At 36.8% G+C, this 21405-nt stretch overlaps 1 protein-coding gene across 1 annotated transcript in view; it reads left to right on the forward strand.

The window, feature by feature from the left end:
• Nucleotides 1–21405, forward strand: part of BBS9 (Bardet-Biedl syndrome 9) — a 470178-nt gene that overhangs the window by 85962 nt on the left and 362811 nt on the right. The window contains exons 6-7 of the mRNA XM_028092268.1: nucleotides 11514–11688; nucleotides 20486–20570. Of these exons, the coding sequence (XP_027948069.1) occupies nucleotides 11514–11688; nucleotides 20486–20570 (260 nt within the window). The remainder of the gene's footprint in view (nucleotides 1–11513; nucleotides 11689–20485; nucleotides 20571–21405) is intronic.

Raw genomic sequence — 21405 nt, forward strand, 5'->3', positions numbered from 1 at the left:
GGGAGCCTGATGCGAGACTTGATCCGAAGACTCCAGGATCACGACCTGAGCCGAAGGCAGACGCTTAACCATCTGAGCCACCCCGGCGCCCTATTATTATTTCTTTAAAGATTTTATTTATTTATTTGACAGAGAGAGACATAGCGAGAGAGGGAACACAAGCAGAGGGAGTGGGAGAGGGAGAAGCAGGCTCCCTGCTCCGCAGGGAGCCCAATGTGGGGCTTGATCCCAGGACCCTGGGACCATGACCTGAGCCCAAGGCAGACGCTTAACGACTGAGCCACCCAGGTGCCCCAGTCTGTGTTTCTTAAAAAAAAATCTTTTGATTGAGCAGTTCAAGGTTGACAATTTGTGATGATCAGTGAAATTCAAAAACCTGGAATCACTGCTTTAGCAAGTACTTTTGCAAATAAAGATTGGAATTTCTGAACTGAACCATTTCCAACTTCATGGTCACCTTTTGTCCTAACAACCCCTGAGAGGTTTTCTACCCTTTTATACCTATGAAGTGAGACTTACTGACTAAACTGTCATATCTAAGGTTCATAGATAAGTGTAGGTACTAGGGGAAGTTAGTTGGTTGTTTTTTTTAGCATGTAGATTTTGAGATTAAGATTGGCATGCATTCCTACCATGTTCCAGATACTAACCTGTGTATTTTGCATATGTTCCCTTCTTTAATCTTCACAGCAACCCAGTGGGGTACAGAGGTTTTGATAAGGTTTATTTTGCATTTGAAGAAACAGACTGAATTAAACTAAACAAAGCCACCAAAGTCACATCATCACTGTGTCAGAGCCAGGATTCAAAACCTTATCATCTTGTCTTTCTGATTCAAAATCATTGCTCTTTCCACTACACATTAATACATTAATCTGCATTTGATACTTTCTCCACTTTGTTCTTTCATGATATACCATCCTGCTCTGGGAAAAGGTTAACAGCCAGAGAGTATCTTATTCAGTATCCTTTTTTGAGTATTTTTCCTCGGGTAATAATCTCTTGTTTCTTATTGCCCGGAAAGACTGCATGCAGAGTTCTAATAATTACTACAGCTTTAAGATTTAATCTGTGTATGTTTTTCACGTTAGAGTTTTATGAAATACTGATGGATCTGAAGATCATTCTGTTCCTTTGGCAGCCTCTTTGGGCTTCCACAATTTATTCTCTGTGCTTGAGTGATTTTCAGATTAATTTATATATTTTCTTTTGGGATCCTCTCCCACCCCACCTTTATTTCCTGTGCCTTTCCATTAGAGTTTATCTTAAGAACTGAGTTATCTTTTATCTTTTCCCGTTCTTCTTAATATTTCTTAGTGTATCTGATGTTGGGCATATAATGAGTACTTTGTTTTTTGACAGTACTAAGCCCTAAAATAATTTAGAATTCTAATTGCTAAGTGTCACATATTAAAACTAATTATTTTGGGGCCTTTACTATGCCATTTTTACTTTAATGCTATTCATTCATTCATTCATTCATTCATTCAACAAATATTTATTGAGCTGTTGAGCCCTACTATATACTAGGGACTATTCAGGGTTGGGAGTTGTGGTGAATAAAGCATAATGCCAGATCTTAAGGTGTTTTCATGTGAATATGCCAATATTGTTAAATATCTTGGCCCACTTGAGGATCATTGGCATCCTGGTACCTAGTACTACAGTCTGACATGATTTTTTACTTTTTTTTTTTTTAAAGATTTTATTCATTTATTTGAGAGAGAAAGTGTGAGAGAGAGAAAGCATGAGGGCGGGGAGGGTCAGAGGGAGAAGCACACTCTGCACTGAGCAGGAAGCCCGGTGCGGGACTCAATCCTGGGACTCGATCCTGGGGCTCGATCCTGGGGCTCCAGGATCGTGACCTGAGCCAAAGGCAGGTGCTTAACTGACTGAGCCACCCAGGCTCCCCGGTTTTTTACTTTCATGATTTTTTTTTTAAAGATTTTATTTATTTATTTGACAGAGAAAGACACAGTGAGAGAGGGAACACAAGCAGAGGGAGTGGGAGAGGGAGAAGCAGGCTTCCCATGGAGCAGGGAGCCCGATGCAGAACTCCATCCCAGGACCCTGGGACCATAACCTGAGCCGAAGGCAGTTGCTTAACGACTGAGCCACCCAGGCGCATGATGGTTTAGTTTACTTGAACAGATGCTTTGGGCCCCAACATATAAGGGATGTCATTCAATGCTGTGAGCTAGATAATGAAAACAAAATAGGCTCATCTTCTAGGGCTTATGCTTTGTTTATGGAAGTTGGAGAGGGGAGAGAGGTATGCCAAATTTAGCCTTATCACCAGGAAAAATACTGTCAGTATTAATAGGGAGTGATACAGAATGTACTAAGAAAGACTAGAGGGATAGTGTGGTATTTATGCCTAGAGGGGATTGGAGAAGGCTTCGAAGTGATGGGATTGTATCCTGGGGATTGAGGATGTATAGAATGATTTTGTGAGGTTAAGGTGGGGGAATAGCACCTGAGATGAATTGAACTAGACTGACAAACGTGTAAGGGCATTTAAAGGTCAGGCTTATGTTACCTGAAGCATTTGGTTTGGTTGGGACTGGATGAGAGGGAGTAGTCAAAGTTCATTTAGCAGACACATTAAAGAGTTCTTTGGATTTCCTGCTTATTAATTTATACCTATTTCTGGAGACACTGGAGTACTTTTGAAGTTTTTGAGTGGGTTGATAACATGATTGCATCTGTATATTAAGATGATTGCTTTGGTATATTTGTTTTTATGAACTTTATTAATGATATGGTATTTTAACTGCTTCTTTTAGAGGACTCCAAGGAAATTTATTAGACCAAACAATGGTTAAATGGCACATCGACCTTTGTGATAAGAATTGGCAGTTCAGGAAGTTTAAAGTCATCATTGTCATTATCCCTAACTAATTTTGATTTACATTTTAAAACTTATAGAAGTTTAGATGAAGTTGAACCTCAGCTGAGAATTTTTTGGCTTTAGTTATTTTTTTATGACCCAATTTATTTAGTTATAGTGAGTCTAGTGTAGACTATAGGCTATTGTTCCTTCTTTTGATACCACTCATGATTTTTAGGATTAAGAGAGTTAACAATATATAAAAAGGAAATATTTAGCTTTTGGAGTTATTGCTTTATGGGATGGTTAATATTGCAAATGAAGAATATTTGTACAAAATGAAGAGGTATTTAAAATCTTTTCTGTTTGTTAATTTTATTTTGGTTCTCTGGTTTCTTATCATGACTTGTTAATTACCTTGAGAACTCTACCTTGCTTTGAAACTAGTTACTTAAAAAAACTATACCCCCAGCATACTCTTTAAGAATTTTTCTTTTGGATGAGAGAAAAGAAAGGAATGCTAAGAAGTAATGGACTCTTCTGTATGACATCATCTGTCTTGTCTTTCTTACGTCATTCAGGGTAATCATAAAACATTAATAATAGAGGTGGGGGAAGATTATAGATATTGTGTGTGTTGGGGTAAGGGTGTGGAGGCAGGGACATTGCATTCCCAGATAGAGCTTTCTGGCACACTCACATTTCTTTAGAGATTTCAATAGTTGCCATGTTAGGGAATTGCTGTTTTGAGCAAAGTAAACTTAAAATAGGCAGAATATCAACTTGAAGAGCCAGCAGTTCCCACAGATGTACGTTTTGAAAGATTTTCCATAGTTCTTAAAGTCTTAAAAACCCTTTGCTTTGACAAAAAGGATAAATTTCTGATTGTGTAGTCCTTCTTACATTAAATTTACCCTTTTTGCTCTGAAGGAATTTTTTCCCCTCAACTTAAAAGTTTTTTTCACATAATTTGATCTGTGGGAAAGAGGGCAATCCAATAATATCACTTACTTACTTACCATTTATTGAATGCTTACCAGGATCAGGCAGTATGTATTTTTATTTAATTTTATCCTTATAGCAGCATCATGTTATCTTTTCATACCACTGCTTTACAGGTGAGGGAACTGGCAAAGCTTTAGGGCTAAAATAAGGATGCAGCAAATCTAGTCTCAAGTTCTGGCTTTGCCATCAGTTCTGAGGAGCATCCCTGCCATATTCATCAGCAGTCTCTCTCTCCTCCTCAGACCCTCCACCAGAGTTCACTGCTCTCACTCCTCTCCAGACATAATTCTCTTATAACCCATGTGTCTGCGCACAGTGTGCTCTTTGTTTTTGTTTCTCTTACTGTCTGGCAATCTCTTTCTCAACCTGCAAGACCCAAGTGTTATCTCTGTTTTGAAGCTTTTCTTGATTCTTTCAGACACTGTTAATCAAGCTGCATTGCCTTTTAAATTATTCTAATATGCCCCTGTTCTTACATTATTAGAATATTTAACTGGTTAACTCCCATATTCACTGCGCTTTCTTAGGGTAGCAACTATGTCTCTCTTGTAGCACATACTAACTAGGTATACAGTGAATGCGAAATTCATTGAATGAATGTGAGTTCTGGAGAATGCTATTGAACCTTTCATTATCATTACATTGGACAAAGTAATTCACCCATTATCTTATGGATGCAAGTGATAATATGTTTAGCGCCTTCTTTTAAATGCTAACATTGCATTCATATTGAATCCATCACATATAATGCTAATTTAGTGAATGGTTGTAATTTCTTTGTGTTATTAAACTTGTTCACAGTTTAAGGGGAAAATTGTGATAAATAGCTTGGCGGAACACACACTAGTGGTCTTTGTAAGTCTATTAAAGTGCCTGTTAAAATGAGACACATTAAAATGTCAAAAGGCAAGTTCATATGAAGAGTTAGTTTGTAGACCCAATTTTTATTTTCTTGAGCCTTAAAGTAATTAGTCTCATGAAGTTATTTATTGGGGGAAACTCTTGAATAATAGTTGAGAATTTGTGTAATTTTTCCCTGGTACATATTTAAAAGTATTAGCTATTTAGCTCAACACATGTGTTCTATTTGTTGATTTCATCTGTTTGCTTAGGGCTTTAAATTTTATTTATTTATATATAACTAAGATTTTAAACTTAGAATCTACTTGAATATTGCATTATTATCAGACACTGATTGCTTTTAGAATGCTTAAATAAAAAATATGAGGGAGAGAGTAACAAGAAAGAAGTTAGCTATTCTTTGATTAAATTAATTGCCAATTATTAAGCATGACCAAATAGTATCATGTATCTCGAAAGTATGATAGTTTTGTTGATATGATGATATGAATGAAAAAGTATAAAAATTCTATTTAATGGTGAATTTAAAATCCTGCAAGCTCTAGAAATCCATCTACCATTTGTTTTTAAGTCAGTATCTGTTGAAATTCTACTCTGAACATTTTTATGTACTTGCTCGTAGCAAACATGTTGTATCATTTTTGAGTTAGGTTTGCAATAAAGATTAATGAGTTAGTGTTTCAGTTTTTCTGTAGCAACAACAACAAAAGTTTTTTTCCGTGCATGTGTGCAAAACTAGTGAGCGAGCGAGCGGAAGTTCCACAGACTTTTGGACTCTTCTGTTCTTACGTATCAGTCTCTTGATGTTTCCTGTCTGCCTTTTTGACTACCTATACAGCTGTTTTTCATGTATTTTTCAGGCTTGGAGAAAGACCAAGTATTTTTGACAGCTGCATGCTGAACTGCAATATATGCTTGGCCACAGGTCACGTTTGCATTTCTTCACTTGTATTTTTATTCAATGCGTAAAAGAAATATGAGCATAGAGAGATTCAGAAAACATGTAGCATGCTGAGTAATGGTAGTCTTCTTTCATGTATGCCATTCCACTTGCTCTGCTGTGTAGATTTCACAGGAAGAAAAAGCAGAGAAATGGAGGAAATGGTACTCAGAACTGCCCTCCATGGGACTCTTGTTGCTGTAATTGTGCATGATGGAAAATGCTCTGGGTCATGCATGGTAGAAAGAACTTCTGGGCGTGGGGACACACACATGCACATATGCACTCATGCACGCACATTGTAATGAATAGATTATAATTTAGTAAAGAAGACTGTTAATCTAGCAGTCAGTTCAACATGTTTATCCATAATGTTAAAGCTTTGACTACATGATATTTTAACATCAGGAAATGAGACACAGTATTTAATAAATGTTCATTTCATGAGGCTGCCATAATAGAACTTTCCTGCCTCCACCTCCCCATCCCCACAGACATAAAATTTTTTCTTTGCCATTGAAAATGAAAAAATAATGACTTTAAAAATCCTTTCAAAATGTTTTTGGTGAATCCTTTCTCAATTTGTTCTTAGCTCTTGCAAATAATATTTCAGATCACAATGGTTAGTTTTCTCTCATCATGGTTAAAGATCAATGGGATAAATATCCAGATTTTAAATTCTGATGAAATCTCCAACCTTCCAAATTATTTCAACGTTAAAAGACATTTTTTCTCTGTACATTTAAGGCATAATTTTTGAGGAAGCATCATTAAGATATTGTCATCTTTTGGGGCGCCTGGGTGGCTAAGTCGGTTGGCCATCTGCCTTCGACTCAGGTCATGGTTCCAGGGTCCTAGGGTCCTGGGATCGAGCCCTGCGTCAGGCTCCCTACTCAGTGGGGAGCCTGCTTCTCCCTTTCCTCCCTGCCTATGCTCTCCCTCGCTATCTCTCTCTCTCAAATAAATAAATAAGATCTTAAAAACAAGAAAAGAATTGTCATCTTTTCAATCTACTGCTTGCTTTTATGTTTCATGCCCTATTGGTAAAACTTGATACATTGCACTGGGTCAAGTCTAAATTCCTCTGCATTTTCTTCTAGTATGTTCCTTTTCCCTCCAGAAGCTTTCTCTACTCTTAACTTTGACCCCTATTCATTATACCTATCCTTCTCAGATACATTCTATCTCTATCATGAAATCTTTCCCAGGATGTTCACTGTAATGAAGCTCTTTGATTTTCTGTAGTACTTAGTCTGTTTCATATCATTTAGATGTTATATGTTAACTTACGTTAATTTTTAAAATGGATCCAGTGTGGTGTAATGGAGCCTCCCCGGGAACATGTGGTATAATCGAGTGAGAAAGATTTCTATTTGAGTACTAGCTCTGTCATTTTCTAACTCTTTGGCATTAGGCAAATTGTTATTATTATTCTTTAAAGATTTTATTTATTTACTTATTTTATAGAGAAAAAAAGAGAGTGTGTGAGCAGCAGGAGGGGCAGAGGGGGAGGGAGAAGGAGAGGAAGAGAATCCTAAGCAGACTGCACAGATAATGGAGCTGGATGTGGGGTTGATCTCATGACCTTGAGATCATGACCTGAGCCAAAACCAAGAGTTGGACGCTTAACCGACTCAGCCATCCAGGTGCCCCTAGGCAAATTATTTAAACTCTGTGGGTTTTAGTTTTCTCATGTGTCACATGGGACTACTGTCCACCTTTAGGGTTATTAAAGATTATAGCTAATAATGCTGGGTAAATGTTTAGCACAAAGGCAGGAATATAACAGGTGCTCAGTAAATGTCAATAGTAGTTTTTATTCCTGATGTTCTATATTTCTTACAGCTCCTAATATAATACTGAGCATGTGGTAAGGACTTTGAGTATGGTTCAGGGCTAGGTCATTTAAATAGCTCCTGAAATCCTATCGCTTTTATGAAGGCTTCCTGTTGGCTCTGTTCTGTCAGAACTACAAAACTTTCATGGCTTCTCTAGACTGTTCTTTCTGTTCCCATTATCTGTAAGGGGAGCCTTTGGTATGTATTCTGAAGTGGCTTCCAAAGCAGTGATTTGAAGGATTTATTTATTTATTTTTGAGTAATGTTTTGGATTGATCCCTACATTTTTCTAAACGTCAGCAGCTGAGATTGTAATAAATAAAGCATTTTTCACATACCTCAAATGCAGTATGTGAAACACATAGAATAAAATCTTGGCCAATCTGAACTTCAGATGAATAAATTATTTTGCCTAGCTTACTTCAGTTCAACAGACATTTATTAGTGTAGCTCCTTTGTGCCAGGCATTTTATAGTTGTTGGATTTACAAAGATGAGTAAGACATGGTTCCTGCCTTGGAGTTTAGTCTAGGGTGAACAAGAGACACAAAAACAGATCATTTCAATTGATGATTAATTGTAAGATGGAGGTGAGGGTTGAGCTCTGTGGGATCACACTTGGAGGGTGGTTGAGCGGGAAAGAGATGAGCCTGTTTGTGATGTCTCCCAGAGGACAAATGGGTTGATCCACTTGATTCAGGGACAGAGATCTAACTCAAAGTGGCTTCAATATTTATGGGAATTTATTGCCTGCAAAGTTCCCAGGTAGGTTTGGCTTCAAGGTACGCTTGATGCCTTGGCGCAAACCATGTCTTCCATGGCCCTCTTTTAATTGTGCCTTTGTAAAAGCCAAATGGCCTCTGTGATTCCAGACTTTATCCTCCTCACATATTATTCCCCAGAGGGAAGAGTAAGTTTTTCTCTAGTTCTAGCTAAACCTAGAGATTTAACTTTGCACATTGACTGTAAATTTTACCTATCCCCGAACCAATCACTGTGATTAATGAGATACAGATTGGTTTGGATAAGTCAGGGCCTACCCTCAAGCTTAGAATGAAGTCAGTCTCATTATTCAAACTTCATGGCCAAAGATAGGAGGAGAGGAGAATGGACGAACAAGAGGCTGCCAGCAAATGTGCACTAGCCCGGGGAAAATGAGTGTAAGACTTTTTGGGGAAAGGTAATAACATAACAAAATCAAGGAAGCAAACACCATCACGATGTATGTGGGAAACAGCAAGTAGTTGAACATTAATACAATGTGTAGTAGAGACTTATAAAATAACATAAAATAACAATGTGAGAGTATTTGCTGCCTGCTGGATCTAGTTTCCATACTTTACTTCATTTAATTTGCACAGTAGCTAACTAAAGTAGGTATGCCGTCTTGCAGACAGCGAAACTTGAGCCCAGGCTCATAGCCAATAATTGGTGGAGCTAGACTCAAACCCAGATTATCTGACTGTAGAGGCAGCCCATGTGGACATTACAGTATAAGTATGCTCCTCTATATTGCTAGAGTCTCAGGAAATAAGACTTCATATAGTACCATGCTAAGGAGCCGAATTTTCTCTGGGGCTCAAGTTTTCTTCAAACTCTAGTTCTTTGTTATAGCACGCAAAGGCAGTGGTTGTCAAAATTTAGCGTATGTCGGAGAGACTCTAGGGGTTGGTAAAACCCAGAATTGCTGGACCCTAATAGCAAAGTTTCTGATTTAGTAGATCTAGAGCAGAACCCTAGAATTTGCACTTCCAAGAAGTTCCTATATGATGCTGATGCTGGTGACTTGGGAGCCATGCTTTGAGGACCACTTCTTTTAGGTCTTTGGGAGTCTGAAGATTTGTGGTTCAGTGATATTCAACATATTGAAATGAACTCAAATTTCATTGGTACTTCTGCTTAGAAATACACATGTTCTGACCTCACATTCTTTAATAATACAGACATCAAGAATACATTTTGGTTACAGTAATATTCTCCCCCATAGGTCAGGGTCATTGCATAAATTTTTCATTAATTCGATTTTGTTGTCTCTTTGATTCTTGCTTATTAAGATTAAATTTATTGTTCTCCTCCCTGGTCCTACTTAATTCACTAATGCTGAGTTTTCCCCCCAATTGTTAAGAAAGTGAATTTGTATACAAAAGATATATATTTAAACACTGTATTTCATTTGTCTATACTTTTATTGTGAAACGTTTTAAATACCAGAAAAAGTAACATGAACACCCATATTTACACCATTTAGAGTCAACAGTTATAAATAATATGTATATGTATATGTATATTTACACACACACACACAGATTTAGTTTGATCCACTTGAAAGTAAGGTACAGATCTTGTGCTACTTCATCCATAAATATTATAACACACATCTCCCAATAAGAACATAATGTTATGTTCTCTTACATAATCACAATACCATGAGCACACTTAAAGCAATAATTCCTAATTTTTTCTAATGTATAGTCATATTCCAGTTTCCCCAGTTGTTCCAGTGTCTTCTATACCTTGTTTTTTTTTTTTTTAAAGATTTTATTTATTTATTTGACAGAGAGAGACAAAGCGAGAGAGGGAACACAAGTAGGGGGAGTGGGAGAGGGAGAAGCAGGCTCCCTGATGAGCAGGGAGCCCGATGCGGGGCTTGATCACAGGACCCCGGGATCAGGACCTGAGCTGAAGGCAGATGCTTAATGACGGAGCCACCTAGGTGCCCCTACCTTGTTGTTTTTTATTACCAGGATCCAATCAATAGAAACTAAAATTTAAGTTTTAGCAATGCTAATGGATCTTTAGGTTCAGATAAGTTCTGTGGTATTTAAGATATAGATATTTGGTTGCATTAACAAAGACACAGACTTAATGATGGTTTAAATAAGGAGGCTGTTTATTTCTGCCATATTTAACCACCTGAAGATAAAGGTCCCGGGCTGTAGTGGGTGGGGGTGGGCTCTGTTGTCCTCCATATGTGGCTTCCATCTCTGAGGCCTATCAAGACAGCTATGCCAGTTCCACCGTTATGCTGGGGAGAGTGGAGGGGAGGGTATACTCAGTCCTTTTACGGGCATATCTGGGTATTGCACATATTACCTCTGCTCCTATCTCATTGGCAAGAACATAATCATGTAATTGTATCTGTTGTAATAGAGGCCTGGATAAGCAGACTTTTATGCTGAATGGCCGCATGTCTAGTGATGAAATTCAAGTATTAAAAGAAAGAATGGCTATTAGGGGGAACAGTTAGCTTCTCTGTCACAAGTTCTTTTTTGCAAATGACTGAGTTATACAAAACTACATTAAATCCATTTAATAACTTCTTATACCCTATAATATGACTTTTCTCTTTTTGAGTTGTATAGGCCTAATAGTTGCTCCTACTCAATATTGAGCCCATATTGAACCCAGACTGTTATTCTTTTTTGAATGCTTTGATATGTAGTTTATAGATGTTCTGTCTGTTCCTAGGGCAGAAGACACTTCAAAATCAATCCGTAGTTTAGGGCACATCCGTGATTAGTATTTTTCAATATTAGTATTTTTCACTCCCAACAGTGCTTAACACTATGGTCTGTGTAAAACTGGTGCCTAACACATGTATATGATTTTGGTCTCTTGTGTTTGACTCATGTCTAAGTCATTTGAAAGTATGAGACTGACATACTATGAAGAAGAGAAGTAGCCTCTACTCATTAGTTTTTGTTATATTTCTGATTTTGGAAAAAAAATAATATCTTACAGGGTCATGATTGTTCTGAGAGATTATCTATCTTGAGCTAGAGATTTTAGCATATAGTAAATGAAAATAAGTGTACTTAAAATTATAGACATCTTCTAAATAATTTAAAAATTGGGAAATGTATGTATACTGATATGCAATAATCTGATAGCTTTATCAGTTTGTAATTTAAAATTTTAACTGCTTATATTGCCCTTTGGGGAAAAGATTAACTATGACATTTTTGTGATGGATAGTGATAAATGGAAACCATTATATTTGTAAAGAAAAAGCCACTTAATTTCCTCTAATTTTTCTTTAGGTCGAGATTTAATTTGTATCCAGTCTATGGATGGGATGCTGATGGTGTTTGAGCAGGAAAGTTATGCTTTCGGGAGATTTCTCCCTGGTTCTCTTTTACCTGGCCCTCTTGCTTACAGTTCCCGTACAGATTCCTTCATTACTGTCTCTTCTTGCCGACAAGTGGAAAGTTACAAGTAAGTTCGGACGTTGAATCTTTGGAATCATGACTCTTGGTATGTTGCTGATTCTTTTTTACAAAAAGCTTGGATGTTACAAATGAAAAAGAGACTGGTTTCTTTGATAAAATGTAATTGTGGTGATTTAGAGGATATCATTTACATATTATAAAATATTTGCAAGTATAGTGCAGAGATTGAGAGAAAGGATTTGGAAAGAGGCAGACCTGGATTGGAATCCTGATTTTGCTACTTGCAGCTGTTTGATGGTCAGTGTCCTTAGCCTGGTTGTAACGGGGATAATAATGGCTATTTTTTTTTTTTTTTTTTGGCTTTTAAAGTTTTTAATTCCAGTTAGTTAGCATACAGTGTTATATTAGTTTCAGGTGTATAATATAGTGATTCAACAATTCATACATCACCCAATGGTCATCACAAGTGCATGCCTTAATCCCCAGCACCTATTTAACCCATCCGCCATCTCCCTCCCCTCTGGTAACCATCAGTTTGTTCGCTATAATTAAGAGTCTGTTTCTTGATTTGTCTCTTTCTTTTTTTCCCTTTGCTCATTTGTTTTGTTTCTTCAGTTATACATATGATTGAAGTCATATGGTATTTTGTCTTTCTCTGACTGATTTATTTCACTTAGCATTATACTTTCTAGCTCCATCCATGTTGTTGTAAATGGCAAGATTCCATTCTTTTTTATGGCTGAATAACATTCCATTGCTCGCACGTACGTTTGTGTGTGTATCATATCTTTTTTATGCATTCAACGATAGATGGACACTTCCGCTGCTTCCATATCTTGGCTATTGTAAATAATGCTGTAAACATAGGAGTGCATGTATCCCTTTGAATTACTGTTTTTGTATTCTTTGGTTAAATATCCAGTAGTGCAATTGTTGGATCGTAGGGTATTTCTGCTTTTTTTTTTTATTATTATGTTATGTTAATCACCATACATTACATCATTAGTTTTTGTAGTGTTCCATGATTCATTGTTTGCATATAACACCCAGTGCTCCATGCAGTACGTGCCCTCTTTAATACCCATCACCAGGCTAAGCCATTCTTGTTTTTGTTTTGAGAGAGAGAGAGAGAGAGAGAGCAAGTGGGGAGGGACAGAGGGAGAGAATCTCAAGCAGGTTCCATACCCAATATGGAGCCTGATGAGGAGCTCGATCTCACAACCCTGAGATCATGACTTGAGCCAAAATCAAGGGTCAGATGCTTAACAGACTGAGGCACCTAGGCGCCCAAGGGTAGTTCTGTTTTTAACATTTTTTTTTTTTAACTTTTTGAGGAACCTCCATACTGTTTTCCAGAGTGGCTTCACCAGTTTTAATTCCCACCAACAGTGCAAGAGGGTTCCTTTTTCTCTACATCCTTGCCAACACGTGTTGTTTCTTGTGTTGTTGATTTTAGCCATTCTGATAGGTATGAGGTGATATCTCATTGTAGTTTTGATTTGCATTTCCCTGATGGTAAGTGGTGATGAACATCTTTTCATGTGTCTGTTGGCCATCTGTATGTCTTTTTTGGAGACATGTCTGTTCATGTTTTCTGTCCATTTTGTAATTGTATCATTTGTTTTTGGGGTGTTGAGTTTTATAAGTTCTTTATATATTTTGGATACTCACCCTTTATTGGATATGTCATTTGCAAATATCTTCTCCCATTCCGTAGGTTGCCTTTTCATTTTGTTGATCATTTCCTTTGCTGTGTGGAAGCTTTTTATTTTGATGTAGTCCGAGTACCTTATTTTTGCTTTTGTTTCCTTTGCCTGAGGAGACATATCTAGAAAGAAGTTGCTACAGCTGATGTCAAAGAAGTTATGCCTATGTTCTCTTGTAGGATTTTTATGGTTTCATGCCTCATATTTAGGTCTTTAGTCCATTCTGAATTTATTTTTGTGTATGATGTAAGAAAGTGGTCTAGTTTCTTTTGCATGTTGCTGTCCAATTTATTTTCCCAACACCATTTTTTAAAAAGATTTATTTATCTATTTGAGAGGAAGAAAGTAAGGGTGAGCACAAGCAGTGGGAGGGGCAGAGGGAGAAGCAGACTCCCCACTGAGCAGGGAGCCCAACTTGGGGCTCGATCTCAGGACCCTGGGATCATGACCTGAGCTGAAGGCAGACGCTTAACCAACTGAGCCACCCAGGCACCCCAGTTGAAGAGACTTTTTTCCATTGGATATTCTTTCCTGCTTTATCAAAGATTAATTGACCATATAGTTGTGGGAATAACGGCTGTTTTGACAAGCTTGTTAAAAGGATTGAATGTATGTCAAGTTGTCACCCATGGAAAATGCTGATTAATTATTGTGACTGTTCCCTGAATTATTAATAATAAAGCACAGTATGAGTGAAAAAAGCCAGATGAAAAGATGCATATATGAAATTATTTTATAAAAAAATATGTGACATAGGAAGAATACTAGCAAAAATACAGGTGTTATTATGAATGTTTTAAAAAGAACAATTCTTAGCAGAAATGAAGTATGAAAATGACTCTATGAAAACAATTTATACTTTTTGCTAGAAATTCTTACTGATTTGGGGGAATTGTGTTTGAGAGAGACTTTTTTCTTCTACCAGCTAAATTTTAATAAAAATTAGGGGTTTGAGTTTTTAGAGGGTATGTTTTTTTGTTGGAGGGGATAGTGGGGAAAAGAAAGTACAAATTCATTCTTGGAAAAGAAATAGACTTGGAGGATTAGAGTATCTCCAGTAACTTTATTGTTGTTATCTTACCGATGGCAACACTTAGAACTTTAAATGTCTAAGCAACACTTCATTATAGCTTTTCAGTATTATTTTTGGTCGTATGATTTTTACCAAGGCAGGAAGAAATATAAATTCATCAGGCAACACCTGTAAATTTTTGTCTTTAAGTTTCAGTATTGTGCATATAGCAAGTTAGTGCAGTATTCCCTTCACCTTCATAAGTGGCAGTCTCCCTTTTGTGAATTCTTGTCAAGGTATCTTAGATTCAAAACCCTGAACATAAGCAAATGTTTGTGACTAAGCAGAAGTTAACTGACAGAGGTACTGTGTCATTATATCATATTCCTTCTTTAACTCCTATGGCTCTTATCCAAAGGAGACGAATGAATTGTGGCATTGCTACTGGTAAGAAATAAAACATACTTATTTTGAGAGGGTTGAGAAAAATATCTGTATAATTCATTCAAGCCTGCCAAAGATTAAGCAATATTGAGGAGATCTGCTTTTCAGCTTTCCACCCAGTTCCGTGTCTCAACTCCTGCCAAGTAGGGATACTGGCAGTGCTACACCGGGGTCACAATAGGAAGATTTGAATGCTCCATGACTTACTCTTTGAAATATGTGCATAGGAATTAATTTGGTAATAACTCCAGGAGTGACTGGATGAGGAAGCAATGTGTAGGTTTCCTTAATGGGTAAGTTTAATCTCAAAGAAACTCACCCTCTTTGAACTGTGGTAATTTACCAACATACCAATCTATTAAATCCATCTCCATCTGGGACTAAAAATGCACACCTTATCCATTGTGTGGATCTTTTATAATGGTAAAAATGCATAGGATGTGGGATTATTATGAAATGATGCAATTAAGAGGGCTTATAACATTAAATAGTATCTTACATTTATATACGCTTTTAAGTTTAATAGATTAAATTAAATGATAATCACTGGTGCCATTTAGGGTTGGAGGAAGCATGAAAACTCTAGGTTTGTTCTTTTGAGGCTTCATCTATTTATGATCAGTTAATAGAATGTAATCAGTTAATAGGAAAGGCTTTTAAGACATAATTTATTTTCATTTTTGATATTGCTATTTAATTACTGTAAAACAAGCTCAGTTATATTCAGATAGGAACTAGCGAAGGCTGTGGATCTCAAACTTCAGTGTGCGTAAGGATCACTTGGGCAGCCTGTTACAAAAATGCATATTTGCAAATCCCCGATTGCCAGTACACTAGACTTTGATTTAGTAGGTTTGGGGATACGAGCGAGGGATCATCATTGCAAACATATAGTCTAGGTGGTTCTAATTCAGAGACACACTTTGTTGTTTTTCTTTTGAAGTGAGAGAATTGTTTGCCTTTTTTGGGGGGGGTTGCAGGATAGATAATACCATTCTCTTAGCAATGTTCGTCCCAATTTTGGATTAGCTTTTATTTTCTTTTTCTTTTTCTTTCCTTTACTTGTCAGAATTATTTGGTCAGTAAATCCTGACCTTTGGGTCTTTTTCTCCCTGGTATTCAGCCTTTGCTTCCCATTTCCCATAAAGGCGGCCAGGCCTTTCTTTCTTTCTTTCTTTCTTTTTTTTTTTTAAAGATTTTATTTATGTATTCATGAGAGACAGAGGAGGAGAGAGAGAGAGAGAAGCAGAGGGAGAAGCAGGCTTCCCGCGGAGCAGGGAGCAGGGAGCCCAAAGCGGGGCTCGATCCCAGGACCCCGGGACCATGACCTGAGCCGAAGGCGGTCGCCCAACGACTGAGCCACCCAGGCGCCCCAGGCCTTTATTTCTCACTTGGATTTCTGGTTTTCTTACTTCTAATCTAGACTTTGAAGGATCCTTCTCATATCTAGCCTTTTAAAATAACCCGTGTAAGCCAGGATAATTTTTGTTTCCCATTAAAAAATTGAAACCCTCATACATTGACATTCAGTGCTCCTTACAACCCAGTCCCATTCTACCTCTATTCATTTGGATGTTCAGACTTGGAAGGGACTTTTAAAGTTAACTGGTTCAGTTATCCTCCTTTTTTTCACCTCCTTGATATATTATTGCCTAAAACACTGATTTTTGCCAAATATCATATATTGCCTTCTTGTATTCTGCTGAAATATTCCAGAGTATGTCTTGTGTTATCAGATTCCTGAGAGCAGAGTTTGTCTTAAACATGGCTGAATAAGTTCATTTATTCAATTATTCATTCAGGAAACATTTTTCAAGGTGCTTCTCTGGTTCACACACTGTGCCAGGTACTGGAAGCGCAGAGTCAAGTAAGAGCTGTCTCTTGTCCTCAAGCAGTATGCAAACAAGGGTGGGAGGTAGTGAGTCACAACAGTGTGTCAATTGTTCACAACTGAACAATTCAGTTCATTGTGATAGAGGCTCTAGAGAGCTGTGCACAGGATACTGAGGAGGCCTGCAGGTGGGACCTCTCAACAAGGTTCAGTGGAGGGAGGCTCTCTGAAGAACTATACCTGCCATGAGCTTTATTTTCTCTCCTCGTCTTTGCTACACACCATACCCAACATGTACCTAGTTCACTGCTGAGTAGATAAGCGACTTTAAAGAAGTATTTCTAAATTATTTGTAGAGTTTAATTGACAATATTTTATTTATTTATTTATTTAAAGATTTTATTTATTTGACAGAGAGAGACACAGCGAGAGAGGGAACACAAGCAGGGGGAGGGGGAGAGGGAGAAGCAGCTTCCCGCCAGGCAGGGAGCCCATGTGGGGCTCGATCCCAGGAGCCTGGGACCATGACCTGAGCCGAAGGCAGACGCTTAATGACTGAGCCACCCACGCGCCCCAACTGACAATATTTTAAAAAGAATATTGTGTTCTTCACCATCCTTAGGCTCTGGCCAAATTGAAATATCTGTTTTCCATACATGTTTAGGGCTTTTCTCTCTTTCCTCTTTTGCTCATGCTGTACTCTCTCTGAAGGTTTTTCTTTCTTCTCTGTATATGAAAATTATGTCTGGAAGCCTCCCTGCCCCCCTGCTCCTCTTCCTGACCTAGCTGTAAGTAGCACCTCCTCCTTCTTAATTGTACGGAGTAGTTTTTTTGCTCTTTCCATAAGTACTAGTCACACTTTAACTGGTATTACATATTTGCTTGTTTTTCTCCTTGACAGGGCTAACTGCTCCTTGATGGCAGGGATTTTGTAACTCCTGAAATGCCTAGCATTGTACCTTGCTAAAGGGAGATGTTTAACAAGAACTTGATGAAAGAGTGAAAAGTTTGTAAGGAAAGCTGTTTTGGTGCTGGCATGTTTCAATGAAAAGGACTCTTCCTGGCATAACTAAGAATGTTTTAGCTTTACTCGTAATGAACATAGTAATGCTCTGTATCCGGAGCTTCCATTTCTAGTAGAGTTCTCTGGGTAAATATCAAGTTTCCAAGATCTCCTGGTGCCTTTGCAGTGACAACTATGTTTCATTTGAAAATAAGTGATTTTGGAGGGTTTAGTTTTGTGCTCTGTGACACCTCAATCCATATTTTAGTTACTTGGTGCTGTTTTTACGATGTGATATGGAAGAGCACTAAATTATATGGCTGAGTTTGTCACTGGTGTTCCACAGGACCTGTTAAGCATTTGTGGCTCTTGGGTCAAAAAGTGCTACCATTCACCTGGACTTGCTGTATTTGTGCTTAGTGCCTTTCTGTTGAGAAACACATATGATACACTCTTTTGTGAAATCTTATTACACTGGGCCTGATTATTCTTTCAGCAGTCTCAATGAGGGAATTCTATTCCTTAGCTTATATCACTGAACATTTGGGTGGTAAGAAAAAAAAACCCAAGTATTTTCTTTATTTCGGAATTTCCAAGTCTGCCTGGAATTGTTTGGTTTTGGAAATAGGTTTCCATGTACATTATTGGTCACAGTAAAGAGGACTTAAGGAAGAACTTAAAATAGATGCTGTTGTAAGTTTGTCATCATCTCAATTTACTGTCAGTTACATTTAGTAATAAAATACTCTTCTGAGCTGTCTTCCAGGAAGAGCAATGGTCTGGATTTGGAAATCAGGAGTCAATTTTGGCTGTGTCTCTGCCTGCTGTTTTGATGTTAATGAGGCCACTTTAGGGGCTCACTTATTCCTGCATGATATAATAATGCTTTGTAGTTCTTTAAGAAGCTTCAAACAGCTCAAAAGCTTTGGATTTTTACAACAATCTCATTAATATCCATATCATCCTCTAGCAGGTTGGTGTGTGCAGGAAATGAACCGCCTATGTAATTAATTGCCTGAGGTTGGATCCATAGCAGGCCCAGCTCTGGGGCTGATGTTTTAGTCACCAGTGCATACTATTTCTGTTACTCTGTGCTGGGAAGAGTAAAATAATCCTATCTGAAGCTTGGAATGTGAGGTCTAATTATTTGGCACTGCTGGAGACAGAGGGATTTTGTAGGTCAGTCTCAAATGGTATGGAGACATTTGCTACAGCTGCCCATGGAATTTCTTAGCATGGTTTTACAAGGCTGAGATCTTCACCCTCCTACCTTTTGTGTCTCATTTCCCATGACTCATTCCTCCCTGCCATGCATCTCTCCTAAACTCCTGTCATGGCCTTTCATGTCTTTTTTTACTCCTTGCCTTTTCATGTGCTGTTGGCCTTGCCATAATGCCTTTACCTCTTTACCAGCATGATGAGTGTTCACTTATTCTTTAAAACCTGGCTTTCTCCTCCTGAACCTATACTAAAACATATATCTCCATCTCAATTACTTGTTTCTGCCACCATGTTCCCTAGGAACCATGTGCATACCTCCTATTATTAGCACAGAGCACTCTTAGATATATTAGATGTATTAGATCGCTACTATATGTTTATTGAATTGATGAAATTCATATACATTCAGCTTCCATATTAACCATAAGACTGATTTTCATGAATACCTTGCTAAGTCGATCTTAATTCATAGTTATTTTGCATTCAACTGCAATTAAAGGCATTTTTTTTTTTTACCAAGTATTTCTGATTGAGATAGTTTTAAGAGTTGGTATATGACATTTGAATACCAGTGTACATTTTAGTGCTTATTTAGGTATTCCACATTGCTTTTATTCATTCAGGTCATTGATTTTTACACTTTCAGCTTTTTTTTTCTTAGACAATATGAGATGTCCAAATATATCTACTGATTTTCCTTTTAGCTATGGAAGAACAATGCAAGAGTTTTGATTCAATAGGAAAGAAAGGAATTTATGAGTCTGAAGTTTCTTCATTCAGAGTAGGATTATTATTTTAACAATATACCATTAATTAATGGGAAATAAGAGAATTTAAATTTTATTGGCTAAGTTAATCATTTCTAGATTGAATGATATTTGTGAATTGTTTTTAGGAATGATTTAAGCTAAAGGTTACTAATGAAATAAAAGCTATCAGACATTTATAGAAAGTCATAATGTACATGATACCCCTTATTGAGAACTTATTAACTACCAGATAAACTACTAAGTGATTGATCTCTATTTATATGTAAATCTGTGTCTGTCTGTTTGTTGATCTATTGGGCACCTAATATATGCCAGATACTATACTAGACATTAAATTATTTTTAAATTCTTTTAACCATGTTTGAGTTAGAGATTATTATTCCCATGTTGTAGATGGGGAAGTTAAGACACAGTGATTAATTTGCCGACTAGTAAGTGGTTTATCTGGGGACTAAACTGTGGTCTTCTGGGCTCATAGAATATCTGTTAACAATTTCTACTACATCTGGCTGCTTTGCATTATTTATGTTTTTTTCTATGTGGTGTTTTGGTGTTGGATCTTTCTTGAATATTGTTGTGTGTCATATAAAGTTCTAAGGGAAATGCTTTGATAGTAGGCAGAGCTATTTTCCCAATATGGAATTTTGGGACATGGTTATAATTTCTTTATCATGACAGTTTTACATAGTTTCATGTCACAGTGTCATCCAGTAAGAATTCAGTCTTAAATTTTACAGTTTTTAAAACCAAGAAAAAAGTAATTCATAAGTTTATAGATTATGTGATTTTAAAGTTTAAAGTAATTTATACCTTTTAACTATAAAATGACTTATAATTATTCATATCTTTCAAACAGGTACCAAGTACTTGCTTTTGCAACGGATGCAGATAAAAGACAGGAGACTGAACAACAAAAACTTGGTTCTGGAAAGAGACTTGTTGTAAGGCCTTTTTTATTATATAAGAATTTCAGTAATGTCATATCTAACCACCAATTTTTTTTTCCAGAATAAAATTCCTGGGAAGGAAGTTTTTAAAAAAGATTTATTTTAATTATTTTTCTTTTCTATGTTATGATTCTATCAATGGGCAAAAATTTAGTTGGCTATTATTGAGCAATGGAGACACATGTCTGCTCCTGTTATAATTTATTAGATCATAGAATTGCACCACTAGAATTATAAATGTGCAGATGAGGTCACTTTTAACTGAAGTGATTATAAGACAACATAGCAAAAAGAGAAAAATTAAAAAAGAAAAACCTTTAAGAAGCAAAAATATTGTTACAAGTAGGCATGTGGTTAAATATATAAGCAAAAGATAAAAATTCATAGCCCACAAAGATAAAATTGGCTCAAAGACAAAGATAGAAGTTTGGTAACTTGAAAAATAGTTTGAAGAAAAATTGTAAATGGTAAATTCTCTGTTTAATGAAAATTAGGAAATAGATGATGGTTGTGAACTCTTTATCCTGAGAACCTCCATAGACAGGAAAAAACAGAAGGAATTGAAGATTATAATGGAAATAGTAAAGTGTATTTGAGATGGACACATACTTAAGAAACCACATGAGGAAATAATGTGGAAATTAGAATACCAAGGAAGGAAGAATATTAGAGAAAACCAATTTTTTGTATTAGGATATAGAAATTAAGGTAGGAAGGAAGGCTAACTTGAACCAAGAATGAAATGAAAACATATTTTCTTAATAGTAAAAAGTGAAAGAGAGAACACAACAAATACAAATATGACATACTTTTTCATGGAATTTGGAGG

This window comes from Eumetopias jubatus, unplaced genomic scaffold, assembly GCF_037043125.1.
Source record: "Eumetopias jubatus isolate StellerSeaLion01/CBP00866 unplaced genomic scaffold, mEumJub1_p1.0 scaffold_14, whole genome shotgun sequence".
NCBI classification, from domain to species: Eukaryota; Metazoa; Chordata; class Mammalia; order Carnivora; family Otariidae; genus Eumetopias; species Eumetopias jubatus.